At 41.2% G+C, this 26,912-nt stretch overlaps 2 protein-coding genes and 1 long non-coding RNA gene across 3 annotated transcripts; 2 read left to right on the top strand and 1 right to left on the bottom strand.

Annotated features, from left to right (window-relative positions):
* The first annotated feature begins 212 nt into the window (after positions 1 to 212).
* LOC134195259 (uncharacterized) lies at positions 213 to 2,020 on the top strand. The gene is made up of 5 exons (XM_062664266.1): positions 213 to 227; positions 307 to 386; positions 1,349 to 1,456; positions 1,514 to 1,778; positions 1,835 to 2,020. Exons 1-5 carry the CDS (start codon positions 213 to 215, stop codon positions 2,018 to 2,020), a joined length of 654 nt encoding a protein of 217 aa, XP_062520250.1.
* A 6,704-nt stretch (positions 2,021 to 8,724) lies between these two features.
* Positions 8,725 to 9,751, bottom strand: LOC134194451 (uncharacterized). Its single transcript, XR_009972212.1, has 3 exons — positions 9,623 to 9,751; positions 9,280 to 9,486; positions 8,725 to 8,752 (listed from the first exon to the last, which is right to left on the bottom strand). It is a non-coding gene; the product is annotated as an uncharacterized LOC134194451 (long non-coding RNA).
* A 190-nt stretch (positions 9,752 to 9,941) lies between these two features.
* LOC134195258 (uncharacterized) lies at positions 9,942 to 14,891 on the top strand. The gene is made up of 11 exons (XM_062664265.1): positions 9,942 to 10,247; positions 11,857 to 12,376; positions 12,436 to 12,676; positions 12,738 to 12,850; positions 12,988 to 13,241; positions 13,301 to 13,471; positions 13,540 to 13,633; positions 13,702 to 13,899; positions 13,970 to 14,127; positions 14,197 to 14,327; positions 14,758 to 14,891. The coding sequence occupies exons 1-8, from the start codon at positions 9,942 to 9,944 to the stop codon at positions 13,812 to 13,814; spliced, it is 1,812 nt and encodes a 603-aa protein (XP_062520249.1). The 3' UTR covers positions 13,815 to 13,899; positions 13,970 to 14,127; positions 14,197 to 14,327; positions 14,758 to 14,891.
* Positions 14,892 to 26,912: the final 12,021 nt, after the last annotated feature.

Below are 26,912 nucleotides of genomic sequence, written 5' to 3'. Positions count from 1 at the left end.
AGTTTAAAGTTTAATTTATGCTGCAAAAAATTCTCAGCCCACATCACAGTACTGAATTAGTCTCGCGCAGCCAGCTCCTCCCTCTTTTTGAGTTCTGTTGGCGGGAGAGGGTCTGGTAAGATTCCTTTGATGTCTTGGTTCTTCCGACCCCTGCATTCCATGGTGCATAAAGACTTAACGATGATCCGTTAATTGATATATGCGACCAACCGATGGGAACTCATCTGGTAATTAGTATCTGCTGTACAGCGAAGTTTTCGTTTCTGTGTCTGCTGCAGGTGTTGTTGGACTTTGGTCTCGTTTTAGGCGAGTTCATTTGCTCTCACGGGTTGCGTGGCAAAAGAAGCGCGCAGGTTGTATGTACTCTTGTGCGACAACCTTGACAGGTGAGTTGTTCTTTGCGAAATTGCTTCTAGGCTCATCTGGACGTCAGCTACAGCGTTAATGCTAGCAACAGGACGAACAGTCTGTCCTACACTTTATTGGCTTCCATACTGTCATGTACGGAAGTTGCGTGATCATGCACTTCGTAGGTGAGATGTCGTCCTTGTACTTACACGCTAATTGTTGAATGCTGTTCGCTTTCCTTTAGTACGTCACAGGTGACGATGATATCGTACGTACTGTACGTCAGTAGCCAAAGTGAACGGAGTTGATGTACTTTTGCGCGAGATAAGAAGTGGACAAACGAGGTAACGTGTTGTACGTGAGTTGTGGACGTTTTTGCTTGGGGTCTGTTGTTGTCAACCGTTGCTTTCAGTTGTCTATATATAAATATATATATATATATATATATATATATATATATATATATATATATATATTGCTTTGTATCCGTCGGCTGGGGACAGTTTGCAGTACCATTCTCGTCAATTATATTAATGTAATGTACATGTCTGGTCAAATGCTGGTGAAAGATACTCAACTGGAGGTGGCTATAGAGGAAACTAGAATAACAATGTCATACACAGAGTTGAGAGAAAAGCAAAGAGAGGCCATCACTGCATTTGTGCAAGGAATAGACTGGTACCATTGTACTGTTGCCAACAGGCTATGGGAAGTCGATAATATTTAGTATGCTGCCTTTAGTGTTTGACAAACTGAAAGGTTGGTTTCATGTAATTCTATCAAGTCACTGCAATTATAAAAGGTAGGGGTAGCACCTGTTTGTTTTAGGTTGCAAAGGTAGTATAGTTGTTTGTGCCAGTCCGCTATCATATCTCATGATGGATCAGCGAACAAAGCTGTCTCCTAGAGGAATTTCATAAGAGTTTGTCGGTGAGGCACAGTTCAATGGAACTGTAATAAAGGAGGTTCTATTAGGCAGTGTGCAGCTTGTTTTCATCAGCCCTTTAAACCTTATCGGAAACCCCTTGTACAGAAATACGCTTCTCAAACCAAGGTATAAAGAGAATTTAGTGGCACTGGTTGATGAAGCACACTGTATCAAGACATGGTATGAGATCAACAGTTGATTTTCTCCTTGTTTTAGTATTAAAATTGTTACTTTTAGGGGAGATGACTTTTGTGTTGCCTTTGCACACGTTGGTGATATCAGAAGTGTAATTTCTGAGGAAGTGCATGTAATGGTTCTCACAGCAACTGCTACACGTTCTACATATGACTGCATACTGCACTGCTTGTCAATGAAAGATGTTGCAGTTATTGCATTTCCACCCAATAGGAGTAACATCCAGTACTCAGTGCAGACCATGACGACAATTGAGGACTTCAGTGCTACAATGTCAAGCCAACTTATGAAGGAAGGCACCGATATGGTGAAGACAGTAGTAGTTTGTCGCAAATACCTTGACTACTTAATGCTGTATCTTAGGCTGAAGAGGAAGTTAGGCAAGTACCTGGCACAACCAGTTTGGGCTCCAAACCTGCAGGAGTTTTGTCTAGTGGACCTGTACGCGAGTGCGTCAACAATAGAAATGAGGGAGAAATTACTAACAGCATTTGCCAGGGCGGAAAGTACACTGAGGCTATTGATAGCAACAACAGCATTTGGAATTAAGCCTAGGAACTGCATGCTTATATCGGTTTGAGGGTTAATTTTATGTTGTTACACAGTCGGTCAAGACTTGGCAACTAATAAGTATCACCACCTTAATCATGTAAAAAGAGGAGTCCCTCAAGGAGGTAACTAACAGTCTTTGTTGTTCATTTACACGAGATGTGGCTGATGTTTCTACGAATTAGAAATTTTTGATTTATACTGATGGCCCTACACCTGCAAAGATTTGCCAGATCTTAATTAAAACGATGATATTGAAAAAATGAGTGGATAGTTTTGAGATCTATGAGTATTGAATGCAAGCCAATCCAAAGCCAATCCAAGAAACACTACTACAGCACGTTAGGCCATGCTTATAACTAGCAAGCGGTATACGGTATATATACCAATAGATATAATATTTCTGTCTATGCTCCCATAAAACTCTAGGACAAGAACCAGGCATCACACTGTGACACATATTTCTGAGATAATAGAAATTATATTTAGCACAAGGCGACAAACTGCAACACTGTACAATCCAGACAGAGATATGTCAGCATTAACATCAAAGGTACACAGTATAAAATCTTTAGTTACTGCAAGTGTCAAGCTTGCATGCATCAGGTTTGAAAATGTCTCTGTCGTGTCTGTCTCTGTCTGCTAGTAACGTAATGTATTATCATGCAAGGTAATACCGTATAAATGTATATGAATGTATATGAATGTATAGAAGGATGGCTGTCTGGATGAATGAAACTATATAGATACTGCTTTCAAACAATAGTCATTCCTGCAGTTGTTGGATCATCATCCTCACCGTCATCATCTTTGGTTGCTGATGCCTCTTCTTCTTATTCTTCAATTCCAATGCTATGAAACATCTGACCCAATGTTTTTTCCATCCAATTAACAATTTTGTCTCTGTCTCCTTGCTCAAAAAGTGTATGAGAAAACTTGAACTGGCTATGTTGCCTTTTTTCATTCATTTTCTGGAAAACGTCCTTGTCCAGTAGCACATCCAAAACTTTGTTGAAATCCTTGTAATCAGTAAGCACTGGATGATGGGCAGAAGCAGGATGGATGTGAAGAGATTCTTCAAATGTTGTACGTAACTATCTATTATGCCAATGCTCTTGGCATCTCTAACAATTGAACTAGGCTGGATATTAGCTTCCAGGTTGTGAAGAATGGATTTTAGTCTTCGATTCAGATGCTCCATTGCTAGGTCGCAAGGGATGTTACAGCCAGTTCTACCTTTGTTATTTACAAATCTTGACCATTTCATTTGCATTGCCAATCTTTCAGGGAAGGTTTGTTGTTGCACAAGTAAAAGTAATGCCTCTTTGCTGTAGTTGTGGTAGTTTGATGTTCTGAAGATGATCAAAAGTGCTTTCCAATATAAAATTACGCGATCGCCATCACCATCTCGAATTGCATCACGAAAACCGTGATACAGCAGACCTAGGTTGAATACTTGTAGACCGTACAGGATGAGCAGGAAATTCTGATGGAGATAGTTCAACAAACATCTCAACCATCTTGTTAGCCAGAACATCAACTGCAACGATGATCTCTTTGGTCAGAACAGTCTTGCCCTTTGGAAAGTTGAGATGCGAATTCGGCTAGAATTCGGCAATAACATAGTTCGTATTTGCACTCAAATTCGGGAGAATCTGTTGCGTATTCGTACTGAATTTACCCCTACACTCAAGCAATTTCGCTCCGGGTTTGTTGCAAGTTTTGGCCACTTTCACTTAGTGACTTCGGGCCGAATACTTACTAAACAACGCGGAATTAGGTGAGAAATTGCTCTGTATTGACACCAAAATTCAGCAGAACTCGCAGTGTATTCTAGCAGAACTCGCAGTGTATTTCAGCAGAAATCACAGTGTATTCCAGCAGAACTCGCAGTGTATTCCAGCAGAACTGGCAGTGTATTGCAGCAGAAACGGAGGCGGAGTCTATTCGAATTCTCTGCGTATTGTGGCCATTTCTATACTCAGTGAATTCGTACCGAATTAGTTGCAAACGAAAAACTCGCCGGACCTTTTGTGTACAATGTATGCGTATATCAATGCCACGTCAATTCAGAATATCGATCTCTACTATACAGTACTACACTGCAACAAGTCTCACATAAACTACACCAGTCACTTCTTAGACTGAAATCGGCACTTGTCTCCAAGCACTTTGTTCACCTTGTTCAAAACGACCTTTAGGTTTTCATCTGGTTCCAAAGGAAATCTCAGCATACAGTGACCTGAACACCACCACAAAGCAATCAGCGGTCACAGTGATGAACAAGACAAGCAGACATACTTCTTAAAGCTTCCATTTTCTTCACATCCAGCTGTCGCTTTTCTTGTTCTTTCCCTGTTATGCTGCTGGAAGCCTGCTCTTCCTTAGAAGACAGAGTGTCTAGCAGGTTCCTTGCTAACTCTGTTCTGTTAATAGCAGCCTCAGCTTTGTTTAAGCACAGAATAGGAACCATCACATTCAGACTTCTATCTCCAACAAACGCAACTGATAATTACACAAACAGATGACTAATAGTTCCTATACAAAACTAAATGAAAGTATATCTGGTACCTTCACTTGATGAAGCATCTTGTATATGAGATGGAGCAGGCGGTGATTCCAACATAACAACAGACCTGTCAAGCTCTTCCACTGATGATGTGCTCCTTGTTTGAGTATGTTGAGCTTGGTGAGGTGGAAGATCAGTCTTCCCAACTTTGACAGGAATCTGAAAGCAAAGCTGTTGTTATGTGTTCAACACATGCTAGGTGTAACGATAATTACCTTCATCTGCTTGTACTTAAGCAATATTTTGTGTATATCCTCTATCATAACTGTGCTGGTATCCGACTGAGAAGCCAATGAGTCAACAGTTGATTTCAACTCTGCCTGAGCAGCATTCTCTAGCAGGAGAGTGTTTTGAACTTGTTGTAAACTGCTCTATCATATAATACAGAGCCAGACATTGTTAGTTAAACATAGTTGATGAGCAACTTCAAATGGGGCGTTATATGACTACTAGTCTCATATCTAAAGATATTAGGTCTGCGGAGAATTCAAAGCTTCTCTGCTGTAGGGTCTGTGATTAGCCAAACTAGCATGTACTTAGAGTGCATGCATAGCTCCAGATAGCTAGCTAGCATGTTTACTATAATCTACTATATGCCAATAATGCTAAATATGGATCTGTTGCTTTCTTGAGAAGACTCTTCACAGTTGTGACCATCCGCTCAGCCTCGCCATTACTCTGAGGGTGTAGCTGACTGCTAGTAATATGCGAAAATTCGTATTCGCTTGCGAATTTTGCAAATGCGGCAGAAGAATACTGAGGCCCATTGTCTGATCGAACTTCTTCGGGAATTCCATGTCGGGAAAAAAACCATTTTATGTGTTCAGTCACAACTTTTGATGTCGCATCTGATAGTCTCGCTATTTCTGGATACCTTGACAAATAGTCTACTACGAAAAGATGCGATTGTCCCTTCCATTCGAAAAGATCAGTTCCGACACATTGCCAGGAACGACTTGGCAAAGGTGTAGGAATGAGAGGTTCAGCTCTATTGCTGCGCTCTTTGCTGCCAACAGTGCAGTTCTCCACTGTCTCTTTCAATTGAGAACTCATTCCTGGCCACCAAACTGCTGCTTTTGCGCGATCCAGAGTCTTTGTGATACCCATGTGGCCTGTCTGGAGTCTCTTTATAATCTCATCTCGTAATAATTCTGGAATAATTATCCGATTGCCTCTTAGAAGTAATCCATCTAGGACTGACAATTCTGTAAATACAGGATAATACTTCTTGATTGGCCCCTTCAGGAAGTGTTTAGCTGGCCATCCCTGTATGCAAAATCGTTTCAATTGATTGCATGTGTTGTCTGTAGTCTGTCTGTCCCGTATGTCTTTCAGTGGTTTTTCCGTCACAGGAAGATGGTTGATGATTAGTTCGACATAGGCTTCAGTTGCTGTTTTCAACTCATGAGCTGATTCCGTAGTTATCTGTACTGGACTTCTGGACAATGTGTCAGGTGTGAAAAATTTCTTTCCTGAGACATGACTTATTGAGAAGTTGTATCGCATCTGTCGAAGCCTGAATCTCTGAATACGTATTGGTAGCTCATCCAGCCTCTTGCTTGAACTAGGTAAAGAAACTAGAGGCTTATGGTCTGTCTCCACCTGAAATCTCATACCGTAAAGATAATCACTAAAACGCTCACATGTCCATGTAACAGCCAAGGCTTCTCTCTTTATTTGTGCATATTTTTGCTCAGTGGGAGTCATCGACCTCGATGCATATGCTATCGGTTTGAAGTCTCCTGTGTCCTGCCTCTGTTGTATGACTGCACCTAAGCCAAAAGATGATGCGTCAGCTGACACCACCGTCTCTCGAGTGGGTGTATACAAAGTCAAAACTGGTGATTTTATGAGATCCTCTTTGATCTTCTGAAATGCTGTTGCTTGCGAGTATTTCCAGATCCAAGCATTCTGTTTGCTTAGAAGTTTCCTCAGTGGTTCCGTTTTCTCTGCCAAATTTGGAATGAACTTACCCAAGTGGTTCACCATACCTAGGACACGTCTCACTTCAGCTGTGTTGGTTGGTTCTTTCAATTGTAACACAGCTTTCACTTTGTCAGGTTCGCTTCTGATCCATTTCTGATCAATGACTTGTGCCAAGAACTTTATCTTTGGAAGGGAAAACACACACTTCTCTCGATTAAGAGTATCTCCTGACTCCCTCAGTTTCTCCAAAACCTTGCAGAGTCGAGCATCATGTTCTTCTTGTGAACTTCCATAGATGAAGATATCATCCATAAAACATACAGTTCCTTCCATTCCAGTCAGAAGGTTAGACATTCGACATTGAAACAATTCAGGAGCTGATGAAATACCAAATGGGAGTCTGTTGAAGCAGAATCTTCCAAATGGTGTTATGAAAGCGGTGAGAAGAGCTGAATTTTTGGACAATGGTATTTGCCAGAATCCACTGTTGGCCTCCAATTTCGTAAACACCTTAGCTCCAGCTAATTGACCCAATGTGTAGTCTACAGACGGTAACATCAAACGCTCTCTTAATACACTCTCATTTAGTCTAGACAAATCTACGCATATTCGAACTCTTCCTCTTGATTTTGGCACTACAACTATGCCGGAACACCAATCAGTTGGCGTTTCAACTTGAGAAATCACTCCCTCCATCAACACTCTTTCAAGCTCCGTCTCCACTTCTTTCATGAGTGGCAGCGGCACACGACGGGGAGTGGACAAAGTGAAAGGTGTTGCATTCTCTTTCAGCTTGATCTCATACTCTCCTTCTAGTTTTCCCAGTCTTTGGAACAGTTGAGGAAACTATTCTTGGACTGACCATGATGGCTGTCTCACTGCTGAATCTATTCTCTTTAGCAATTGAAGGCTCTCGATTGCAGGCCGCCCCAATAACGCCCGTTCAACATCACGCACCACGTAAACCTCCTGCTGTGATGACCTCTGGCGGTATTGTAATCTTGCAGTAAACTTACCACGAACACGTAGCACATTATCTCCGGGCCCTCTCAGTCTGGCTTCCGTTGGTTGTAGCTCTGTTGTAATGTTACCAAACATATAGTGTCCCAACTTCCCGCACTTGTGGCATTTCGCGTTAATCGCAGGACACCGCTCTCTACCGTGTGTAATTTCTGCGCCGCACCTCTGGCATGTACTTCCAGGTGTGCTCGTTTGCTTTTTTGCTGACTCGACTAGCTTGAAAATGCGCCGGCTTGCTTTTTCGTTGCCCTGTTAGCGATCGCTTCACGCGGCGTATCTGAGCTGCTTCCAACTCTGTTGACTTCTGAGATTCCAAGGGTAGTTCATTTCGAACAACAGTCTGCTGCTCTTTTACAGCTTCGCTCTGACGAGATTTTGTTATTGCCGTCGAAAGAGTCAAATCTGAGTCCATCTGCAACGCTTCCGATAATTTGGCATCCCGCAACCCCACCACCAGGCGGTCGCGAATTAGCTCTTCGCGGAGTGCCCCAAACTCACAATGCTCCGCCAAGCTGTACAACGCTGTGATGAATGTCTCGACCGGTTCATCTCTCGTCTGGCGTCGTTGGTTGAATTTTGCTCTTTCAAAGATCACGTTTCGTTTTTTTACGAAGTAGCCATCTAACCCAGCTTTGACGTCGGCATACTTCGTTCTCTGCTGCTCAGTGAGGGTGAGACACGCTATACACGAGTGTACTGACCTGCATTGCGTCTTCTTTCTCCACGAGACCTGAAGCGGTTCGGAATCTCTCAAATCTACGACTCCACCCTGACCATTGCTCAGGGGACGAGAAATCAAACGTCTCTGGAGGTGCAACCTGGAACGTATCCATCGCCGGTAGTTCTCTAGAGTTGCGCCACTTCTGACACCATGTACTATTGGGTTCTTAGTGAGAGACACCGAGTGGCCTTCTTCCCTTGTACACAACTCTATTCACCTCTCAAAGCCCCCAGGCTAAACCATACTCTTAACTATATACGCGGTTATGGTCCCTCCCATAGGAGTGGCCAACACAATCTAGTAACCTCTATTACAGTAATGATGATGATGCCTTCTTTGCTTGAGAAGCATTTCTACATTTCTTGACTTCTCTGACAAGAGAGTCTGTCTGCAAGAACCACACAGTACATTCAGATGATCAGCAAATGCCTCTGTACACGAGTATATCTTACTTCATCATATTCTATTTTCCGTTGAGAGCCTCCTTGTTGTGCACCTAAACATTACAGAACACAAGGTCAGAACTAAGACAATTCTTTGAGAACCGACACCACCTTCCTTCATGGTGAACGAGTAATTCATGCGAATTATCAAGATATTTCACTGCATGCCCAGACATTTACTAGGCCGAGCCTTGACGAGATCCTTTCTTTGTGTACTGGTTTGAGATTTCTGTATCTAGCGTACATGTAACTAACGTGCATGTACATGCATGTGTAACAATTAAACCAGCAATTCAATTTATTGTCATACGGATTTACAACCGAATGGGGAGACGGATCAACATAACGACGATGCCAGATCAATGCAATTTTGACTCGGCACGACATGCGCCACAACTGAAGTAGGGGTCCCCTTCCAGGGGTTTACTGTATTTTTACGAAAAGAGTGAGGTGACTCCCAATTGACGCAACGTAAGAGAATAGGAAAGTGAGTTCTGACAAAAAATTGAGGTACGTGTACTGGAGCTCGCCCCAACAATCATAATTGTCCATTTTACTAGTACTCTACAGCTAGACAGACCTTTCAGTGTGCCTTTTGTAACGACTGATGTCACACGGCAAGCGTACGATGTCTTGTCCGGAGAGTAAAAGCAGAAAAGCCTGCATTGTGGACGAACTTCGTCGAATGCAACCATGTTTCCATGCTTATCTGTCAGCCTCCACGGCTCCGTGACCACCCTTTTCACGTTGTCTGCATCGAACTTTATATTGACAGTCGTCAAGCAATCTACAGAAACAGGAATAGTTGACTCTGAAGTTCACAAAGATATATCGTAGAAACGTGACCAGCCGACTGGCTCGCTAGACCTACTCGAACCACTCTGCTCAGCACTGTCGTAAATATAGTCATCTTGTTGATTTACCCGTTGTTTAATTCGTGTGGGTCGTGTGGTTCTTGTCTTCGTCTTCTCTGCCATTGATCTCCAAGTTGTAAAGCCTGGTTCACAATATGACGCCGACGCTGAGTTGAGCGTCAAACTTCAAAGAAACCGCCTCGACGTCGGCGGCATCCTTTGATGTTGACGCCGACGTCGACGCTGGAATAGGATTCATTTCTATTGTCGACGTCGACGTCGACGTCGGCATCAATATTGTGAACCAGGCTTAAGACTTGGTAATAAGCGACAACTGAGCACATGGACGTATAATCATTGCTCATTGGCCCACTGATTGCACGAGGTTATGACTTCATCAATTATCGCATTCCATTCAGTACAGAGAGTAGGTGTGATTGTCGATCGTGAGAGTGTTGCGGACATCGACCAAATGAACAATCCAATCGAATTCGAAGCTGATGAAGAAGACTCAGGTCGCGATGTGGAAGAATTAGTGAGTCCGCTTGGGCGCAAAAGGAGGAGAACGTACCGTGAGTTTCGGGTACCCGTGAAAATAATACAAGAAAGAAGAAGGCATCGCTCAACAGCATCAAGGGCTCAACATGATGACTTGTCCACATTGGTTCAAACTGTCAGAGAAATGTCTTCAACGGTATGCTTACTGTTAATTATAAGTAATTGCACGTGTAGTAGAGGGATAGTATGATATAGAGAATCTGTACGTATATATCAAATCTACTTGCTTCAGAGCTGCAATTGAAGTGTGTGTGTGTGTGTGTGTGTGTGTGTGTGTGTGTGTGTGTGTGTGTCTGTGTGTGTGTCTCTGTGTGTGTCTGTGTCTGTGTCTGTGTCTGTGTCTGTGTCTGTGTCTGTGTCTGTGTGTGTGTGTGTCTGTGTGTGTGTGTCTGTGTGTGTGTCTGTGTCTGTGTCTGTGTCTGTCTGTGTCTGTGTGTGTCTGTGTGTGTCTGTGTGTGTCTGTGTGTGTGTGTGTGTGTGTCTGTGTGTGTGTGTGTCTGTGTGTGTGTCTGTGTGTGTGTGTGTGTCTGTGTGTGTCTGTGTGTGTGTGCGTGTGTGTCTGTGTGTGTCTGTGTGTGTGTGTGTGTTTGTGTGTGTCTGTGTGTTTGTGTGTGTGTGTGTGTGTGTGTGTGTGTGTGTGTGTGTGTGTGTGTGTGTGTGTGTGTCTGAGTGTGTGTGTCTGTTTGTGTGTGTGTGTCTGTGTGTGTGTGTGTGTGTGTGTGTGTGTGTGTGTGTGTGTGTGTGTGTGTGTGAGTGAGTGTGCATGCGTGTGAGTGAGTGTGCATGCGTGCATGTGTGTGTGTGTGTGTGTGTGTGTGTGTGTGTGTGTGTGTGTGTGTGTGTGTGTGGATATTTTGAACTTAATTGGTCTTTTCTGATAGAACATTATTATAACATTATTATTAAATATGATTCATTATCTAATTCTGAATGTTGACACAACTCTTGATATTTACATCAAATACCATGCAGTTATATAGATTTTTGTGCTGTTGTTTTCTCAATTTATTGTGTTAGGCTCAACATGCATATGATGCCTGCCCAGCATGCAGAGGCATGTTTGTGGACATTGTCCAGTCTCTCTCTAGTTAGCTTTTATGTTATTGCGCAGAGATTTGTTTTCTGAGCCATAATTAAATCAACCACTCTACAGAATGTCACATTTTGCTACTACTCATTTCATGTTTTGGCTACTGTAAGTTGAAGAGTGCGAGACATGATGCTATATGCAATACTATTTTATCTCTTTTTTACAGAAAGCTTAATTTTTTGGAGAGCTGTGTTGCATTAACTGCGGACACAAAATCATTTTTGTTAGTACATATCATTTTATTTGTCTTTGAGCTGATCGTGATATTCATTACATTATAACAAATTACTTCCATTGATTGGGTCTAGCTATTTAACTTCTTTGAATGGCAGAAACTAGATAATCTGAAAAGAACGTGCAACTGTATAAATTAGTTTGTCTTCTATGGTGGTAACTGCATCTGCTGACTGACATTTTAAGTTACTGAAACAACAGTAACTGTGTTCAGCTAAACTGTAATATGTGCTTAGAACCTTTTTTGACTTGAACTCTGACACTGCATGCATAGATGATTCTGTACTGTGACTGGATTTGGATCTTAAACATTATATCTATAATACTGAATTATACATAAATGCATACATATAAGGTACCTATGAGACAGGATATTATTATACGTATCAAGCTTTCATAAACAAAGTTGATTTTCTTCTAGGTAGCTACTGCTGCACAAAGTTGTCAAATGCATCTTAGTGATGGAAACAGTGCTAGTAGTGATAAAGATGTGTCACCAAACAGTAGCTTTAATGATCAGTTGCTATTTGGCCTCTCTGACATTCCTTTATCCGATGAAGAAAATATTCAAGAAATTGGGCAGGAAGAGTCTTCATCACCAGTGTTTGTCAGCTGTCCTCTTTCTTGCAAGGTCAGTGCTTTGTTGACAATGGTTTTGATCAGTCGCCACAAGCTCACAACTCGTGCAGCCAATGACATCATAGCTCTACTGGTTGCCCACTGGCCAGATCATCATCGGGGTTTTACCTCCTTGTACACTTTAAAGTCACGGTTTGCAGAAATGGTGGGGAAGCAACCTGAAATGCAAACTGTTAACTATTGCAAACAGTGCCACTCAATTCTGAATGAAAGTTTAAGTTGTCAGGAGTGTGACCAAGCGGCAACAGTTGGCGAATATCTTCAAGTCAATTTACAAAAGCAAATTCAACAACTTTTCCAAGGTATGATTGTCTCAGAATTGTGACATAAATTAATTGCATACTTATTAGAGGATTTTCAGACCATAGTTTTGTATCACACCTACACAAGAGATCTGACAATTTAGGAGATCCTGATGTAGTTGAGGATGTCACAACTGGCAAGGAGTATACCAAGTATCTCCTATTCCATAGATCTGCAATGTCAAAGAGTAACCTTATTTTGACTCTAAACATGGATGGTGTAGCTGTTTTTCGAAGTTCCAAGAATGGCAGCCTGTGGCCAGTTTATCTGACAGTAAATGAGCTACCACCAAAGCTCAGGTAGGCTTGTGATGTCAATTGCTTTTGGTGCACTGCTTCAGTGATTCTGTTTCCTACATAGATTCTCTCCTAAGTATGTCATACTGGCAGCTGTTTGGTGTCAGGCATCGAAGCCAGATGTGTACATCTTACTGCAACCATTAATGAGGCAATTACGTCAACACTTGGAGCAAGGTACAATTTGCATATTTCATGTTTCTGACAGGCAGTCTTGTAAGCATAAAAATACAGAGGCAAGCAGACAGTTAGGCAGGCAGATATATACTCAACTGCTGACATTAAAATGGATGCATTACTTGTCTGTGCACTAGGGATACCAGTTGAGACTTCTTTCTGGAAAGGTCGATGCCATCCTGTTCTGCTTCTTGTCACTGTTGATCTCCCAGCAAGAGCTTTAATTACTTGTATGAAGCAGTATAATGGCAAAAGCTCGTGCCTTTATTGTGAGCAAGTTGGCACAGTCGTATCCACCCAGACATATTGGCCTTATGAGAATGAAGCACGTACAAGAATTCAACAGTCTCTAAAAAGAGATGCCAAATCAGCAAATTCCAGGGGAGAGCCTGTTAGGACAGTCTTGTCTGCGGTTGCCTAGTAGGTCAATTAATTGATATACATTTACAGGTTGGTGGTATTAAAAGTGCATCTCCACTGCTGCTAGCAAAACCCTTTGACATGTCAAAGGGAGTTGTAATAGACTGGATGCATGGTATGCTGTTGGGGTTGGCAAAGAAGTTGTTGGAGTTATGGCTACAACCAGTGAATCGACATCACGTGTTTTACATTGGTGACAAGGTATCTTCTGTGGATCCAGTATGTGAAGGTATTTATATAGTTTGCTAACTGTTCAGTGCTTGCATTAGATTGATGCTCTGGATAACCGACTCTTGAAAATTGAAGTGCCAGATATTATTACAAGGAAACCTAGAACTTTGAGAGATGCGTCTGGTTGGAAAGGTTTCATAAAGTTTTGGTTTCGCACTTAGTAGTTACTGGTTTATACTCCACGTTCTTGTCTTATCTAGCCAATGAACTTCGTTCATGGTTGTTCCATTATTCTGTTCCCGTGCTTTTTGGCATCCTTCCTCCTGTCTACTTTGTTCACTATGCCATGTTTGTTTCAGCAATGGTAACCTAGAATGGTCTGTCAGTAACTCTTAGGTAACTTGATCGAGTCAAGTGCCAGTTAGATGATTTTTATAGGGCTTATGAGCGACTTTATGGTAAAGCACTTTTAGATGTATTCTCGCTTGCTGTTATATTGACTATTGCACTTTACTTATGTTTATGCAGGTATTGAAAACTGCACAATGAATGTTCACCTTGTGACTCATTTGCCAGATGTCGTTAGACGGTGGGGCATATTATGGGCATACAGTTGCTTCTGGTTCGAATCCATCAACGGACAAATAAGGAACCATGTTCATGGCACTAGATATGTTACATCCCAGGTTATGAGAAAATCAAGCTGTTACTTTCAAGGGTACATGTATAATGATCATGTATTGTCGTACTCTTAGGCTTCCACGTCAATGGCAGTTATACGAGGTCTGCTATTGCTGCAAGATGAAGATGTATCACCTGTCCAGCACTGCTCAGTGAATGTGTTCCAACTATGGCAACGATTACTACATACAACTGATAAACCAAGGTTAGAATGTTGTTGCAAAATATTGTAAACTTGCCACCAATAGGTAAAACTTGACATGACAGATATAGCTGTTTATTGAAACATTGTACTATAATATTATTTAGAACTTTTGTTGAACCATTGATCAGGTACATATCATTGTTGTTGTCTGATCAGAATCATTCAGTTTTGACACAGTAATGGAGAAATATTGGTCTGTATTGAGAATAGATGTTTATAAACTGTGTGCATGTGCATGTGCATGTATACGTATTTCCTTCTGTATGTGTATATTGTCTTCTTGATACTCACACACGTTAGCAATTGCTTTTGGACAGATGTCACTTAGTATTCAAGCAGTTAGCTATAGCTTTTTCAGATGTTTATGTATGCATTTTGAAAATTATTGAATGTTCAGAAATTCACTAAATAATTTGATCTTTTACTTTAGAATACAAATACGTGAATTGTTTTCTGGATGTGTTGCTGTTGGATTATCAAAGAATGAACACCTGAACAGTTCAGCTTTGGTTGCTGTGAATAGGTTTTGTGATGAGAGAGGTTTACCTAGTGTGCTTCAGAACACTAAGGCACGTGAGATTTAGAGACATGATGTTTTAATTGCATTTTGAAATTGCGTTTGATGTATATTTATTGATTGCAATGCAGGTGTCCATTGTTGACAAGATGATTGTGAAAGGCCAAACCGTGTTTGCAAAACGTTACCATAGAGTCAAGAAGAGTATGTCATATGCAGTGAAACTCAATACAGGTGTCAGAAGAGATGTCAGATTTGGGCTTGTGGAGGCTTTTATTTTGTATGAGAATGTGGCAATTGCGCTGGTCAACGAGCTACTGCTGTCATCCACCCAAATCAACGAATACTGTGACATTGATATTCTTGATCAGTATGTTGTCAGTGATCTTCTTTCACATATATACAACGTGCAAGTTTCACGTAGTGTTGTAGCAATTGACTCTGTAGAGATAGTTGAAAAGGTAGTTTTTATGACAATTCCTTCTCAAACGGGTTACAATTGCTATGTGTCTTGTTTACCTAACTGTATTGAGTGTGATTAGTACAAGTGTAGTGTAGCTGGACTTGTGTGTACCAAATTGCTTTTTTGAATGTAATTTCGTGTTACGTATAATTTTGTCTAAGCTATATGTGAGAGATAGGAGGTTAATTGAATACTCCATCTATATATAGGCGTTTATAACTAGACCATCACCTGCATGCATGTGTATACTGCATCAAGGGCGTCGCTGGACCTAGGGAGGCCAGCAGCTATATTAAAGTTTAACTGTTTTTGATTGAGACCTTTCTGTTGTGGACCACAGCTATTTGGGGGGCCAGGGCCTCCCCAGGCTCATGTCTAGCGACGCCACTGACTGCATGCAAGACCCCAAATCAGATAATAATTAACTGTTTATATCTTGTGTGAGTGTATCGAATCGGTTCAGAGGATTGGATCTATTTAGAGATAGATAAATGGATAAGTCTGATGGTTGCGCGTTGCAGCTGGACTTTTCAACGATTTCGAATACCTTGTACTGTCTAGACTTCTGCCCAAATTCGAAGAGAATCACTACTGCCTGTCCTGTGGCCAAAATTCGAGGCGAACACCTACCGCATACTCCGTATACGGACCGAATTCCACCCGATGCAAATACTGCCTTGTTTGCGCTACGCTACCGCTACCGTCAGAGTACGCAGCGAATTCATCGATTTCGGCGCGTGTTCTGCTCAACTACGTAGCACCTCTCACCGAATTCTGACCGTATTCGTATCTCAACTTTTCAAAGGGTGGCACTGGCAACCACATCTGTTTGCCAAACAAGAAAAAAGAAATCTTCTACAACTTTCAAATCAGCACGGACAGCAGTTCTGTTGATTAGCTGTTTCAGCTGATACAAGGTCCCCTTATCTTGTCCAGACTTCCCCGAATACAGACGTTTCCAGATGACCTAAACAGACTTATCAATAACAACCTCTTGATATGTAATGCACCTTGAGCATCTTGGCAAATGCTAGTCGTGCATGCCAATATTCTATTACAGCCTCAAATCCTTCTAGACGGTCATGACTTGTGTTGTCGCTATCTCTCAAAGCAGCAGCTCCTCTAGCCCCAGCTGCTGTCAGTTGGTCACCACCTAACAAAACCTTAGAAAAGTCATGATCTTCCAGTGTTAAGTTCACCTGGCCAACATGGTACGATCTTGTGACGGCAACGGATGGAACGTACTGCTGAAGGGTTTGCAAGATTTTGCACATATCTGGGAGTTTATTCTCATTTAGCAGCAGTGCTCCCAGAGACAACTGATCAAGCAGACAATGACAAGGTCAAACAAGTCTTGAATTTTCCACTCATGCAGTTGTCATTGTGTACATGCATACCACAGTGGATTTGGTGGACTACAACCCTGTAAATCAGTAATAACCATTCATTACTTAACATGTCCAACAATCCCTAGTGCCACTGCAATGTAAACCTTGACAATAGGACTTTGAAATCACTTTTCAGCTTATTGACATCGTTGGTGGTCAACAGTAGATTTGTAAGGTCTAACGGTCTCTTTTGCGAAGTCTCGTTTGATGCAGAGAAAAGGTCAACACGATTCTTGATGGCAACTGAGTGAAATGATGATAGGACTAGGTCCTATGATCCATTCGTTGATAGTCTGGTCTCACGTTGCGATCTATGTTGTCACCTACCACCTTAACTAAAACCAGTCCAGGTCTGGCCAGCTGAAATTCATCAGAAACCATGCTGCACAGATGAATATAGCTTACTACAAATTACTACATAATCATCCATCTATCATGGTAATTTCTGTCTTTTAACCAACAGAACTATCTGCTGGTTTCAGGGCGTAACTGGACGTACCTCCACAGTTGGGGAGGTCTGCTGCTAAGGTCTAAATTTTGTGAGATTTTGTGTAGCATATAAGAGGCCATACATGCTAATATTGGGGAGGCCATGGCCTCTTCAGGTTCGTGCGTAGCAACGCCATTGCAGAATCAGAAATTGTTCACTATACAGGCGCACATGCAAGTGACAACTGTGTAAAAGCAAATAGTGTACGTGTCATTTTCACAGTGACTGGAAACAAGATCAAGCAATTACATACACTTGTGTGTCAATTAAGTGCTCAAGTATGTTCACAGCTGCTTTTCTGAAATGCAGGAGCATTTCACTATTCTAGAATGGCCCTAACCCATTAAGTAAACCCATGATCCGCTAGTGCTAACTATTAAAAACACATGTTATGTCCACAATTTATAACCCATGCTTTGGTCGTAATCACTGCTTCAACGATTAACCACTGGGTTACTAATCCTATGGATTTCGACCTAGTTATTGGCTATAATATCTCTGCTGCTCCACTGCCGAAGGTACTGCACCACTGAATTCACTAGCTGCAATGCCTATCTGTAATAGAGCAAGTTCTGTGTGCAACATGTGCATGTGTTTACAAACATGCACGCACGCGCCCGTGCAAACACCTTGAACCTTGAACCTTGAAGCCGCCCATAGTAAAAGAAACTATGATAGCGAGGCCCTTGGATTGTGCTCCTGGGCAACTGGCAAATTACTAGGACAAAGCCGCCTGTGTTTTGTGAGGTCGCCTTGTCGGCTAACTGATCTTCTACATTCACATAAGAAGCTTTCTCCTTGGAATCGTACATCCGCTGCACATCTGCTTTTCCTACGATTTGTGACTACCTTCTCAACACCCCTTTGACAAAGACTGAACCACCCATTCCGGTCTTGGCATCTCTGGTACCAGATGTCTTTGGTATCTACTAATTGTAGATCTTGACTAACTAGATCTCTCCATCTCTTTCTTGTTTCATGGCAAGGTCTTGTCTTCCTCAATTCCCCAAACATCAGTTTCTTTGGAAGTCGTTCCTCATTCATTCTACCCACATGACCCAGCCACTTCAATCGCTGCTCCATTATGATGTCAGGGATTGTCCAATGCATGCCAAAATTTTAGCTAAAACTTGTTGTTAACCTCTTCTGCCATTGCTCAAATCTGTTGACTCCATGTATGGTTCTCGCACAACGATTGTGAAAGACATTTAGCCTTTTAGTGTGTTGAGGTTTTAGCACCCAAGTTTCAGATCCATACAATAGCACTGCCAAAACCACTGCTCTGTAGACTGCTTTCTTGGTAGCCACTGACAAGTTAGAATTGTTGAAAATAGGACCTCTCAAAGCTCCAAAAACTTTGGAAGCCTTTTCGATCCTACTGGTAACATCTAGTGTGACATCTCCATCTCTTGATAAATTAGACCCCAAGTACGTAAAGCAATCCACCATATCAATTTCCCCTCCATCAACTTGTACCGAAGCCATATCCCTGTCATCAATCGCTGTCCCTACTACTATTCCTTTTGTCTTCTGAGTGTTAACTGTCAATCCCCATTTTTTTGCCATATCAACAAACTTTCTAGATGCCATTTCATAGTCCTTACGAGAACTGGAATACAGAGCCACATCATCTGCAAACTGTGACTCGGTCACCTTCACTACTTGCAGCCTCGTCTTTCCAGTTCTATCTCCAACCAGCTTTCTGCCATGTTTGAACAGTACATTAATTCCAGCCTCTGCACGCTCATCTCACCAACATTTTGCCATAGTATTTAAGTAGATGTTCAATAAAGTAGGAGCCAAAGTGCAACCTTGCCTAAGACCATTTTCACCTCACCATGCTCAATAGCCTTTTCCATCAGTTGTCTAGACACAAAAATCATGTCTACACATCCTCTTCTCTTTCTAAAACCGCACTGGGATTCTGGCAGGATATGTTCTGCAATAGTCTGTAGTCGTTCTTGAATGATTCTAGCGAATACCTTCCCTATGACATCTAGTAGACTAATATCCCGCCATTTATCACACATTTGGAGATTTCCTTTCTTTCGAATAGGGACAACTACTGCATCTTTCCAGTCTCCCACTACTTTACCTTCTTACCATATGTCCTTTGTCAGCAATAGTAATATATCCAAGAGTTGTGCGCCACCACAGCTGACCAGTTCAGGTAGAATGCCGGTCTTGCCTCCAGTTTTGCCTTTCTTCAATTTGGAGATTGCACTCACCAACTCTTCTTCACTAGGGGCTTCATCCAGTTCTGCAAAAGGTGGTATAGTTGTCATGCTCTCCAGTACCTCTTCACTAAACCTACTCTCCACGTTCAACAGTCTGCAAGAGTGCTGATGCCACTGGGATAGCACTTCTAGTGGACCTTGTGTTAGCTCGCCATTGTCCTTCATGATTGCTCTATGTCTGATTGGTTTACGACCAGCATGTGCTTGTTGTAGCTTTCGGATACACTTCCATCTAGTCCGGCCATCTTTTACAGCTTCTTCCCCTTCGGTTGCCACTCGACATACCCATTCCTCTTTGGCTTTATCTACTGCTTTCTTCACAATTCTTTGATGTTTTCTAAACTCTTTTTTCTTAGTTTGGGTGTTATTTGTGAGATTTGCAGTATAAGCCTTTTCTTAGCCACAATCAATGGCGTCAAAACTTCAGTGTTCTCTTCAAACCACTTTGGTTGGTTCCTTCTTCCTCTACCCACAGATTCCCCCGCTGCTGTAATGGATAACTTCACAGTTGTCCAATTGTCTTCTGTGGATGTCTCCAAGGAGTGTTTGTTGACCCGAATTTTATCTTCCAAGTTATCTCTATAGTCATTTTTTTGCCTTTGAAGACAGCTTATGAACAGCAAAAGGAATCTTGTCTTTTGTTCCACAAACTTGTGGTAAACGTACTCTGATCTTAGCTCTGACCATCTTATGGTCAGTCCAGCAATTGGTCTCTCTCATCACCTTAACATTCCTTTAAAAAACCTCTCTCTGTTGCCCTCATCACAAAGAGATCAATCATGTGATGTTTCTTAGTTGCTTGGTGCATCCATGTGCCGTAATAAAGTTCTTCTTTTGGAATCAGGTGTTCATCACTGTTAGTTGGTTGACTGTGCAGAACTGCAAAAAAATCGCCCCTCCCAGGTTCCTCTCATCAAGCCCATTCTTTCCTATCACCTCAAGCCACAAATCATCACTCTGCCCCAGCACTCCCACTCTAGTATTAAAGTTACCCAAAACCACAAGAATGTCATTTTGTGGTATCTGGTCCAAAGTGTCTTGTAAGTCAGAAAAAACTTAGCCTTCATACTTGGAGGAGCCCTAGCAGGAGGAGCTTAAGCACAAACTACAGACAAGAACGTATTAAATGTCTCCCTGAATCTCCCATGCCTCCGTTGTCTTTTACCAACCCATTTCATTCTTGCTGTAACAAGCCTGGAATTAACCGCCTTCCATACCTCCCCAGCATTCCTCCATGCTGCTGTAGCTTGAGGATCCAGTGTAATTCCCACACCTTCATTACGCACTGGAACTTCACCATTAACCGGGAGAGGTCTACCTGAGTGTAAAAGAGCGAACCCTTCTACCGCTCGCCAGACATCTTTCCCAAACCATTTTGTCTCCTGTATTCCAGCCACTGATACGCCATAACGTTGAAGCTCTCCAACCAGAAGATCAAGTTTTCTATCCACATTACCCCTTGTTGTTACTTGCCTCTTTCTGCAAATTCGTACGTCCCTACAGTTTTCAACTAAAGTTCATATGTTCCATGTACATAGTCAAGTTCCTTCGACCTTTCTTTTGCTCTCGTTCGCTCACCTTGAAATGACCAATGTAATTTGCCAACCTCTCGTGCAAAAATTGATAACTTTCTTCCTTGGATTGCAAAACAACTAAGAGAAGTGAAACTGCTGCCAGTATCTGGACTACTCCTCACGAAAACTGTCAGCGGGTGTCGAGTTTAGCCGCAGGAACTGCGTTACCGGGGCTCACCACGTAGAGGTACCTGACACATCAGCCACACACAGACACACAGACACACAGACACACACAACAGCTTCAAGATGCATACAGTAAATAGGCTAAGAACACTTGAAAGTACAGCGGTATGATTTTTGACGTTTCAGTCGCACTATACTAGGGGTTACATAAAAATGCATCGCAATCATTTGACATCATTACTCGCGATTATATTGCTCAAGATAGCACGAGAATGTAAGCTATTTTGTTGACATTCGATCGCCATAAAAATTCATAGCTATTCCTGTTCATTTTGCCCAGAATCCACGATGAAAGAAGCCGAAACAAACAGGTTGTCATGATTGCATATGTGCATGGTGTGTGTGTGTGTGTGTGTGTGTGTGTGTGTGTGTGTGTGTGTGTGTGTGTGTGTGAGTGAGTGTGTGTGTGTGTGTGTGTGTGTGTGTGTGTGTGTGCGTGCGTGTCTGCATGCTCGTGAGCTTGTGCATGTGTGTGTGGGGGGGGGTGGTGGTGGTGGTGGTGGTGTGTGTGTGTGTGTGTGTGTGCGCACGCGCGCTCGCGAGTGTGTATTAGTTTTCTGAACATATAGCAGTCTATAGGAAGTTACACGTTGCTGTCTGTGGTGAGTGGTACGCTTGCCCTGACTATTGCATGGGTGCATCTTTGATTGAAAACAGAGTTGTACTGATTGAATTAATTAACAATGAGTCATAAAGCCTAGAAGACCTTCTTTACTTTGTTGTTTGTGTACTGTGTGTCTGTTTCCCGGACATAGCTTGACCTCTAAAAATGGTGAAATTTCTGGATGCTACGGGACACACCCTCTTAATTGGCCTTTTAACTGATTGACTGATACGGTAGAATTTTTAATTGCGGATCCAGACTGGAAACAATGTATATGGTATATACAAAGTTGGTCCATAAAAAGGCTACAAGTTTATGCATATTCATGCGTTGACAGTGATGAACAGGACAAATGTAGATGGTTGGGTTAGACTACAACAAGTTTGTGCCTCCAGGCATAAGCGGTTCTGGATACGCTCTTTTGTCCGGTCGGTCGTTTACATACAGAGCTACTGTGACTGTACAAGCGGACCTCCAACTGAAGTGAGTCAGTTCTTTCTCAACCCTTAACCCCTCAAGTACGCGCCTGATCTACGACACGTAAATTTTTATAAAATCGTCAGTATGTAGCAAACTACACATTGAGTGTTATAGAAAAAAATTATCCTGACATCATAACGTGAAGTAAAAGACTTAATTAAATTTAACCCAGATAAGCCAACGCAAAGTCTCCATTCTATAGTTGGATTGAAAGTCGATCGTCTACTATGGAAAACATTTTTGATGATTTATTTTGATGATTTTCTATCACCATTCAAATATATTTAGGCGGCCCTTCTATCTAAGCACTATTTGTCACTATGAATTTTAAATCTACCATTACATTCTTTAATCTCAGCAGTTAGTCCAAAGCAAAGTCTCATAAGTAATCTGGAAGTAGAAAGTTCATACTGAAGATATATCAGCCACAACGCGAATGGAACAAAATTAATATTTCAAGAAGCTGCAACACAGATAATTACTTTGCTGCATTTATGTGAACTAACGTTTGAGTACCATGTTTCAAGGTTGAACTTGAGTTTGAGCTGCCTCTAATTTCAGCCCAATTGACGTTACTGAGTAGAGCAATTGTATCAAGACAGTTACATCACGTTTAGAGCTCAACACAAAAATTGAACCTACCCATATTTGACGTCGGTCTTGATGTTTTGCAAGCTAAACTAACATTGCCAATTTAGATAGCAATCATGAAGATTAGAAAGCTTTTAAATAGCAGTGTGAACATGAAGCGAAATAGATCGAGTGTATAGACGTGGCCTCAAACTCAATCATTTATCTTCAAAATTTTATGATGGCAGTCCTAGCTTGAGACAGCAAAGTCCACCCTTTTTGCCATTTTCTTTTTTTTACTTCCGGACGGCGGGGAGGGTTTGGCGGGACTGCAATTAAAACTGAGTCTACAGTGAGGCTAGAGTTGAATGGTCCTAGAAAATCATTAGACTCGTGCCCAGTCCTCTTCCGAGCTAGGTTGCTACACCACGTGCGCTACCTGTCACGTGTATATCTCCATATGGTTTCACACGTGTTGTTGGATGGACCTATACACACATGACAGCTAGCGCACGTGGTGTAGCAACCTAGCGCGGAGGAGGACTTCGTTCGAGTCTAGAAAATCATCACAAAAAACTAGACGGTTGATTTTCATTCAACTACACGATGGAGACTTTGCGTTGGTTTATTTAGGTTAAGTCTTTTACTTCACATTATGACATCACGATTTCTTTCTAGCTAAGTGATTTTCCTGCTAGGCTCTTATTTTGTCATTATGAATTTTGAATCTAATACTACATTACATGCATGGCCAGCTCAACAATGATAAGTGGAATTAAATGACAGTATCTAGGAATGTCATGTAGCTGCAACATTCTCTAAATCCTACGCCAACAATTAAAATATCTTTAAAGTGACGACGTCCAAAGAGAGCGTAGAAATATCTGCACGGTTAGACTCTTATCTAGGATTTTGTGTTGTGTCCGCACAATCTGGGAGTTAGTGCTGGACGCGCGGTTCAGTTTGTGTCAATGGTTGCTATTAATTTCCATGGTGATAGGGCAATTGTGGCCTTAGGCTAAATATTTACGGCTCCAGACCAAAAAGAAAAGTAGCTAATTAATTATTATCAAATTGAAAACAAGGGTTTTGAAAGCTTTAGACTGTCATCGTTGATAAATATTATGCACTTAACGGATCCTGGGTGCAGAAGTATACTAGATTGCAACAAAAGATAATTACTTGTTCAAAGTTGGTACAAAACTAGTTTGTTTAGACAGTTGATATCACAGCATGCTCATTTGATGAAGCTGTTAATGTGCATGCAGTACTGTACGTGTTTCAATTTCAGTCTGTAGAAGACTTTGCACACTTGCAACTAGAATGAGCTTCCAAGTCTTGCTTCACGCTTTTCAATGGCACAGAGTGTGGTTTCAACTTTCATACCGTTATCTTTAACTAGTATGTACTAGACACAGCCTGCAGTTTGTCAATTACCATAGATAGCATTGAATACAGCAGAAGATCATTGTTTGAGGTAAGCTCCAGTGTGTAGCAGCTACTAGATGCATACAGTAATTTACTTCAGTTTAGTGTTGTGGGATGTTGGTACGACATATTTTTGTTATTGACAGTCTTCGTATGCTGCAGTTTTTTTTTCAGTTATTCTGTATTCCTACAGCAAGCGTGAACACGAATTTTAAAAGTTTATCACATTTAATATCAATGATTTTATGTTGACATCAACAGTTGTGGTCCCAAAGTGCCACTTGATGTCTCGTTATGAAGTTTGACCAGCAACACTGGTATGAAATTTTCAGGCAAAGAAAGGACAAATCAGCTAATATATCTACATATCAAGATCATCATCATCATACAATCAGCAAGCATGAGTCCTATGTATATAGTCAGTCTAAATTTGTTTTATTGAGTTTGATTTCAACTGAACCAATGATGAAAGGCAGGTGACGCCGCTGTTGACAAAAGAATTTGACAAAACTAAGCCAACATTGTGACCCCAAGGACGCACTTGAGGCTGCAACAGTTTTTCTAATTAATTGATATAAAATATGGTAATTTGTTAATTAAACCTAAATGTGTAATAGAAGCAGCAGATGTAGAGTACAAACAGAATAGCAAAGTACATCAGATTCTATATGAACTGGGCTTTCTCTGTTAGAAACGAAATTTGTGATAAATGACGTAGCTTGATTAACTGGTTAATCAACTCTTCAAAAATGTCTGTTGGTCTCCTCTCAGAAGCAATGAGTTATTTCTCGACATTATTGCAGGTCGCTCATTTCCAAGAGTGTGACAATTTCGACAGTCGTGACCTGGTGGTATATATATGCCTGTACGTCAAATTTTTCATCAATTAATTATCTTATGAGCTACAATGTCATATATATATATATATATATATATATATATATATATATATATCACTTGTGCTGAATTCATTGCAAGAACCTGTTACAGTGTATATCTTATTACCAAAATTATTCTGTAAAAGGATCCATTATTAATTAAGTGACATTTCCAAAACAAAAGATTAGAGCTCTAAAACCTTTATTGTCAAATTGATAAATATTACATCATTAATTAATAGTTAATTGTCTTTCATTTCTTCCTGGCCACATTTTGTCTCGTTACCATGGGGATGGCAACCCATACTTGATGTCTGACTCAACAATCGTCACCACGTGTAAACTAATTGATCGAGTAATCGCAACGTCTAGGGTACAGTCTAGCCTAGACACGACACACGCAATACACGCAACGCTATTACGTATTTACTACTTTGTTTACCCGCACTACCTCGATAGAGAAGCCGTGCGGAAGAGCAGCAGACCAACCGATGAACTAACAGTGCGAGACGTAACGGGAAATGGGCGTGGCCAAACTAATTCGAAAGCTACGAATGCACGTTGTCCGACGTTGAGAAAAAGCACGTTGATCAAAAAAACGAATGCAAACTGCACCACTTAGTAAAGAATTTTATGTTCTCTCTAGAAACTACGCTGTCAAATAGTCTAACACATGAGTGAGCGTGGTTCTGGTTTGTACGTCACGTGTGACCTCTGGATGCTTCCGTTCCGACAAGTCACCGTTCTGCGAGTTTTTCACCGCAAACTGCGTAGTCGTATGAAGCAAGAACTCACGCCACACAGTACTCTCCTCTGTCATCTAACCACAGCATTCATGCAAGACAATCATATAAATTTAGATCTAAATATTCTGTTTGAAATTCATCTTTATTTAATCGATTTTTAAACTCCAAAAATTATTTATGTACAAATAATGCAGTTTTCTAGCTTATCTTTGAGCTGAAACATTGACCGGCTCCTAGACTTTGATCGATAAAATGATTATTAGGTAATTAGTAAATATTCTATTATTGAACTTCTTTTTCCCAGACGCGTATGAGGAAACTTGACAGACGTGCTAGGAATAGACTATTGGGAAAGCTGGTGCAGCTGGAAATCATCTCTTCCGGCCGTCTACACCAAAATATAGTGTGTAGGTTGTGGATGTGGTCAGTAGATGTGACAAAGGCACTATATAAGAGAGGGTAGAACAGTCAGTTTCAATCAAGAGCTGCAGTAGCGACGATAAAGACTTGTACAAGAGTTGTGACGACAATTGTTCTGTTTTTGTTATTCAGAAAGTAAGTGGAGTGGCTGTACTTGCAATTATATATTTTTTCATGTCTTTTTGAGGTATAGCTCTTCTTCCTGTCTAATTAATCAAAGTAGATTAATGTCTACACTTTGAATGTAATTGTTTGTACCTTATATTGTACGTGATTTCCAAGCTATCATAAATTTAGTGACTAATTAGCTTGAATCATGTGTCTAGGTCAATCACTGTAACCAGCAAGAAACTGGCCTACCCTTTCGCTGTCTTCACATAGTGCAGTATTCTAATTCAACACATCGAGTCTAGTGCAGTTATCGTACACTGACTGCAATGAGGTTTTCCATACTAATAATTAGTATTAGTAATAAAGAAATTCTATTAATATTTTATAGTCTAAACGTGCTAGTGGTGAAATATTTGAATTGTTGTATGCTTGCCTTTGCAACTGCAGTGACAATCGAAAATCTCTGAACAAATACTGTCAGAAATTATTATTA

The sequence above is a fragment of the Corticium candelabrum genome, chromosome 19 (genome assembly GCF_963422355.1).
Source record: "Corticium candelabrum chromosome 19, ooCorCand1.1, whole genome shotgun sequence".
Lineage (NCBI taxonomy): Eukaryota > Metazoa > Porifera > Homoscleromorpha > Homosclerophorida > Plakinidae > Corticium > Corticium candelabrum.
The sequence above is the reverse complement of the archived record's forward strand: the minus strand, read 5'-3'. Positions and strand labels throughout refer to the sequence as shown.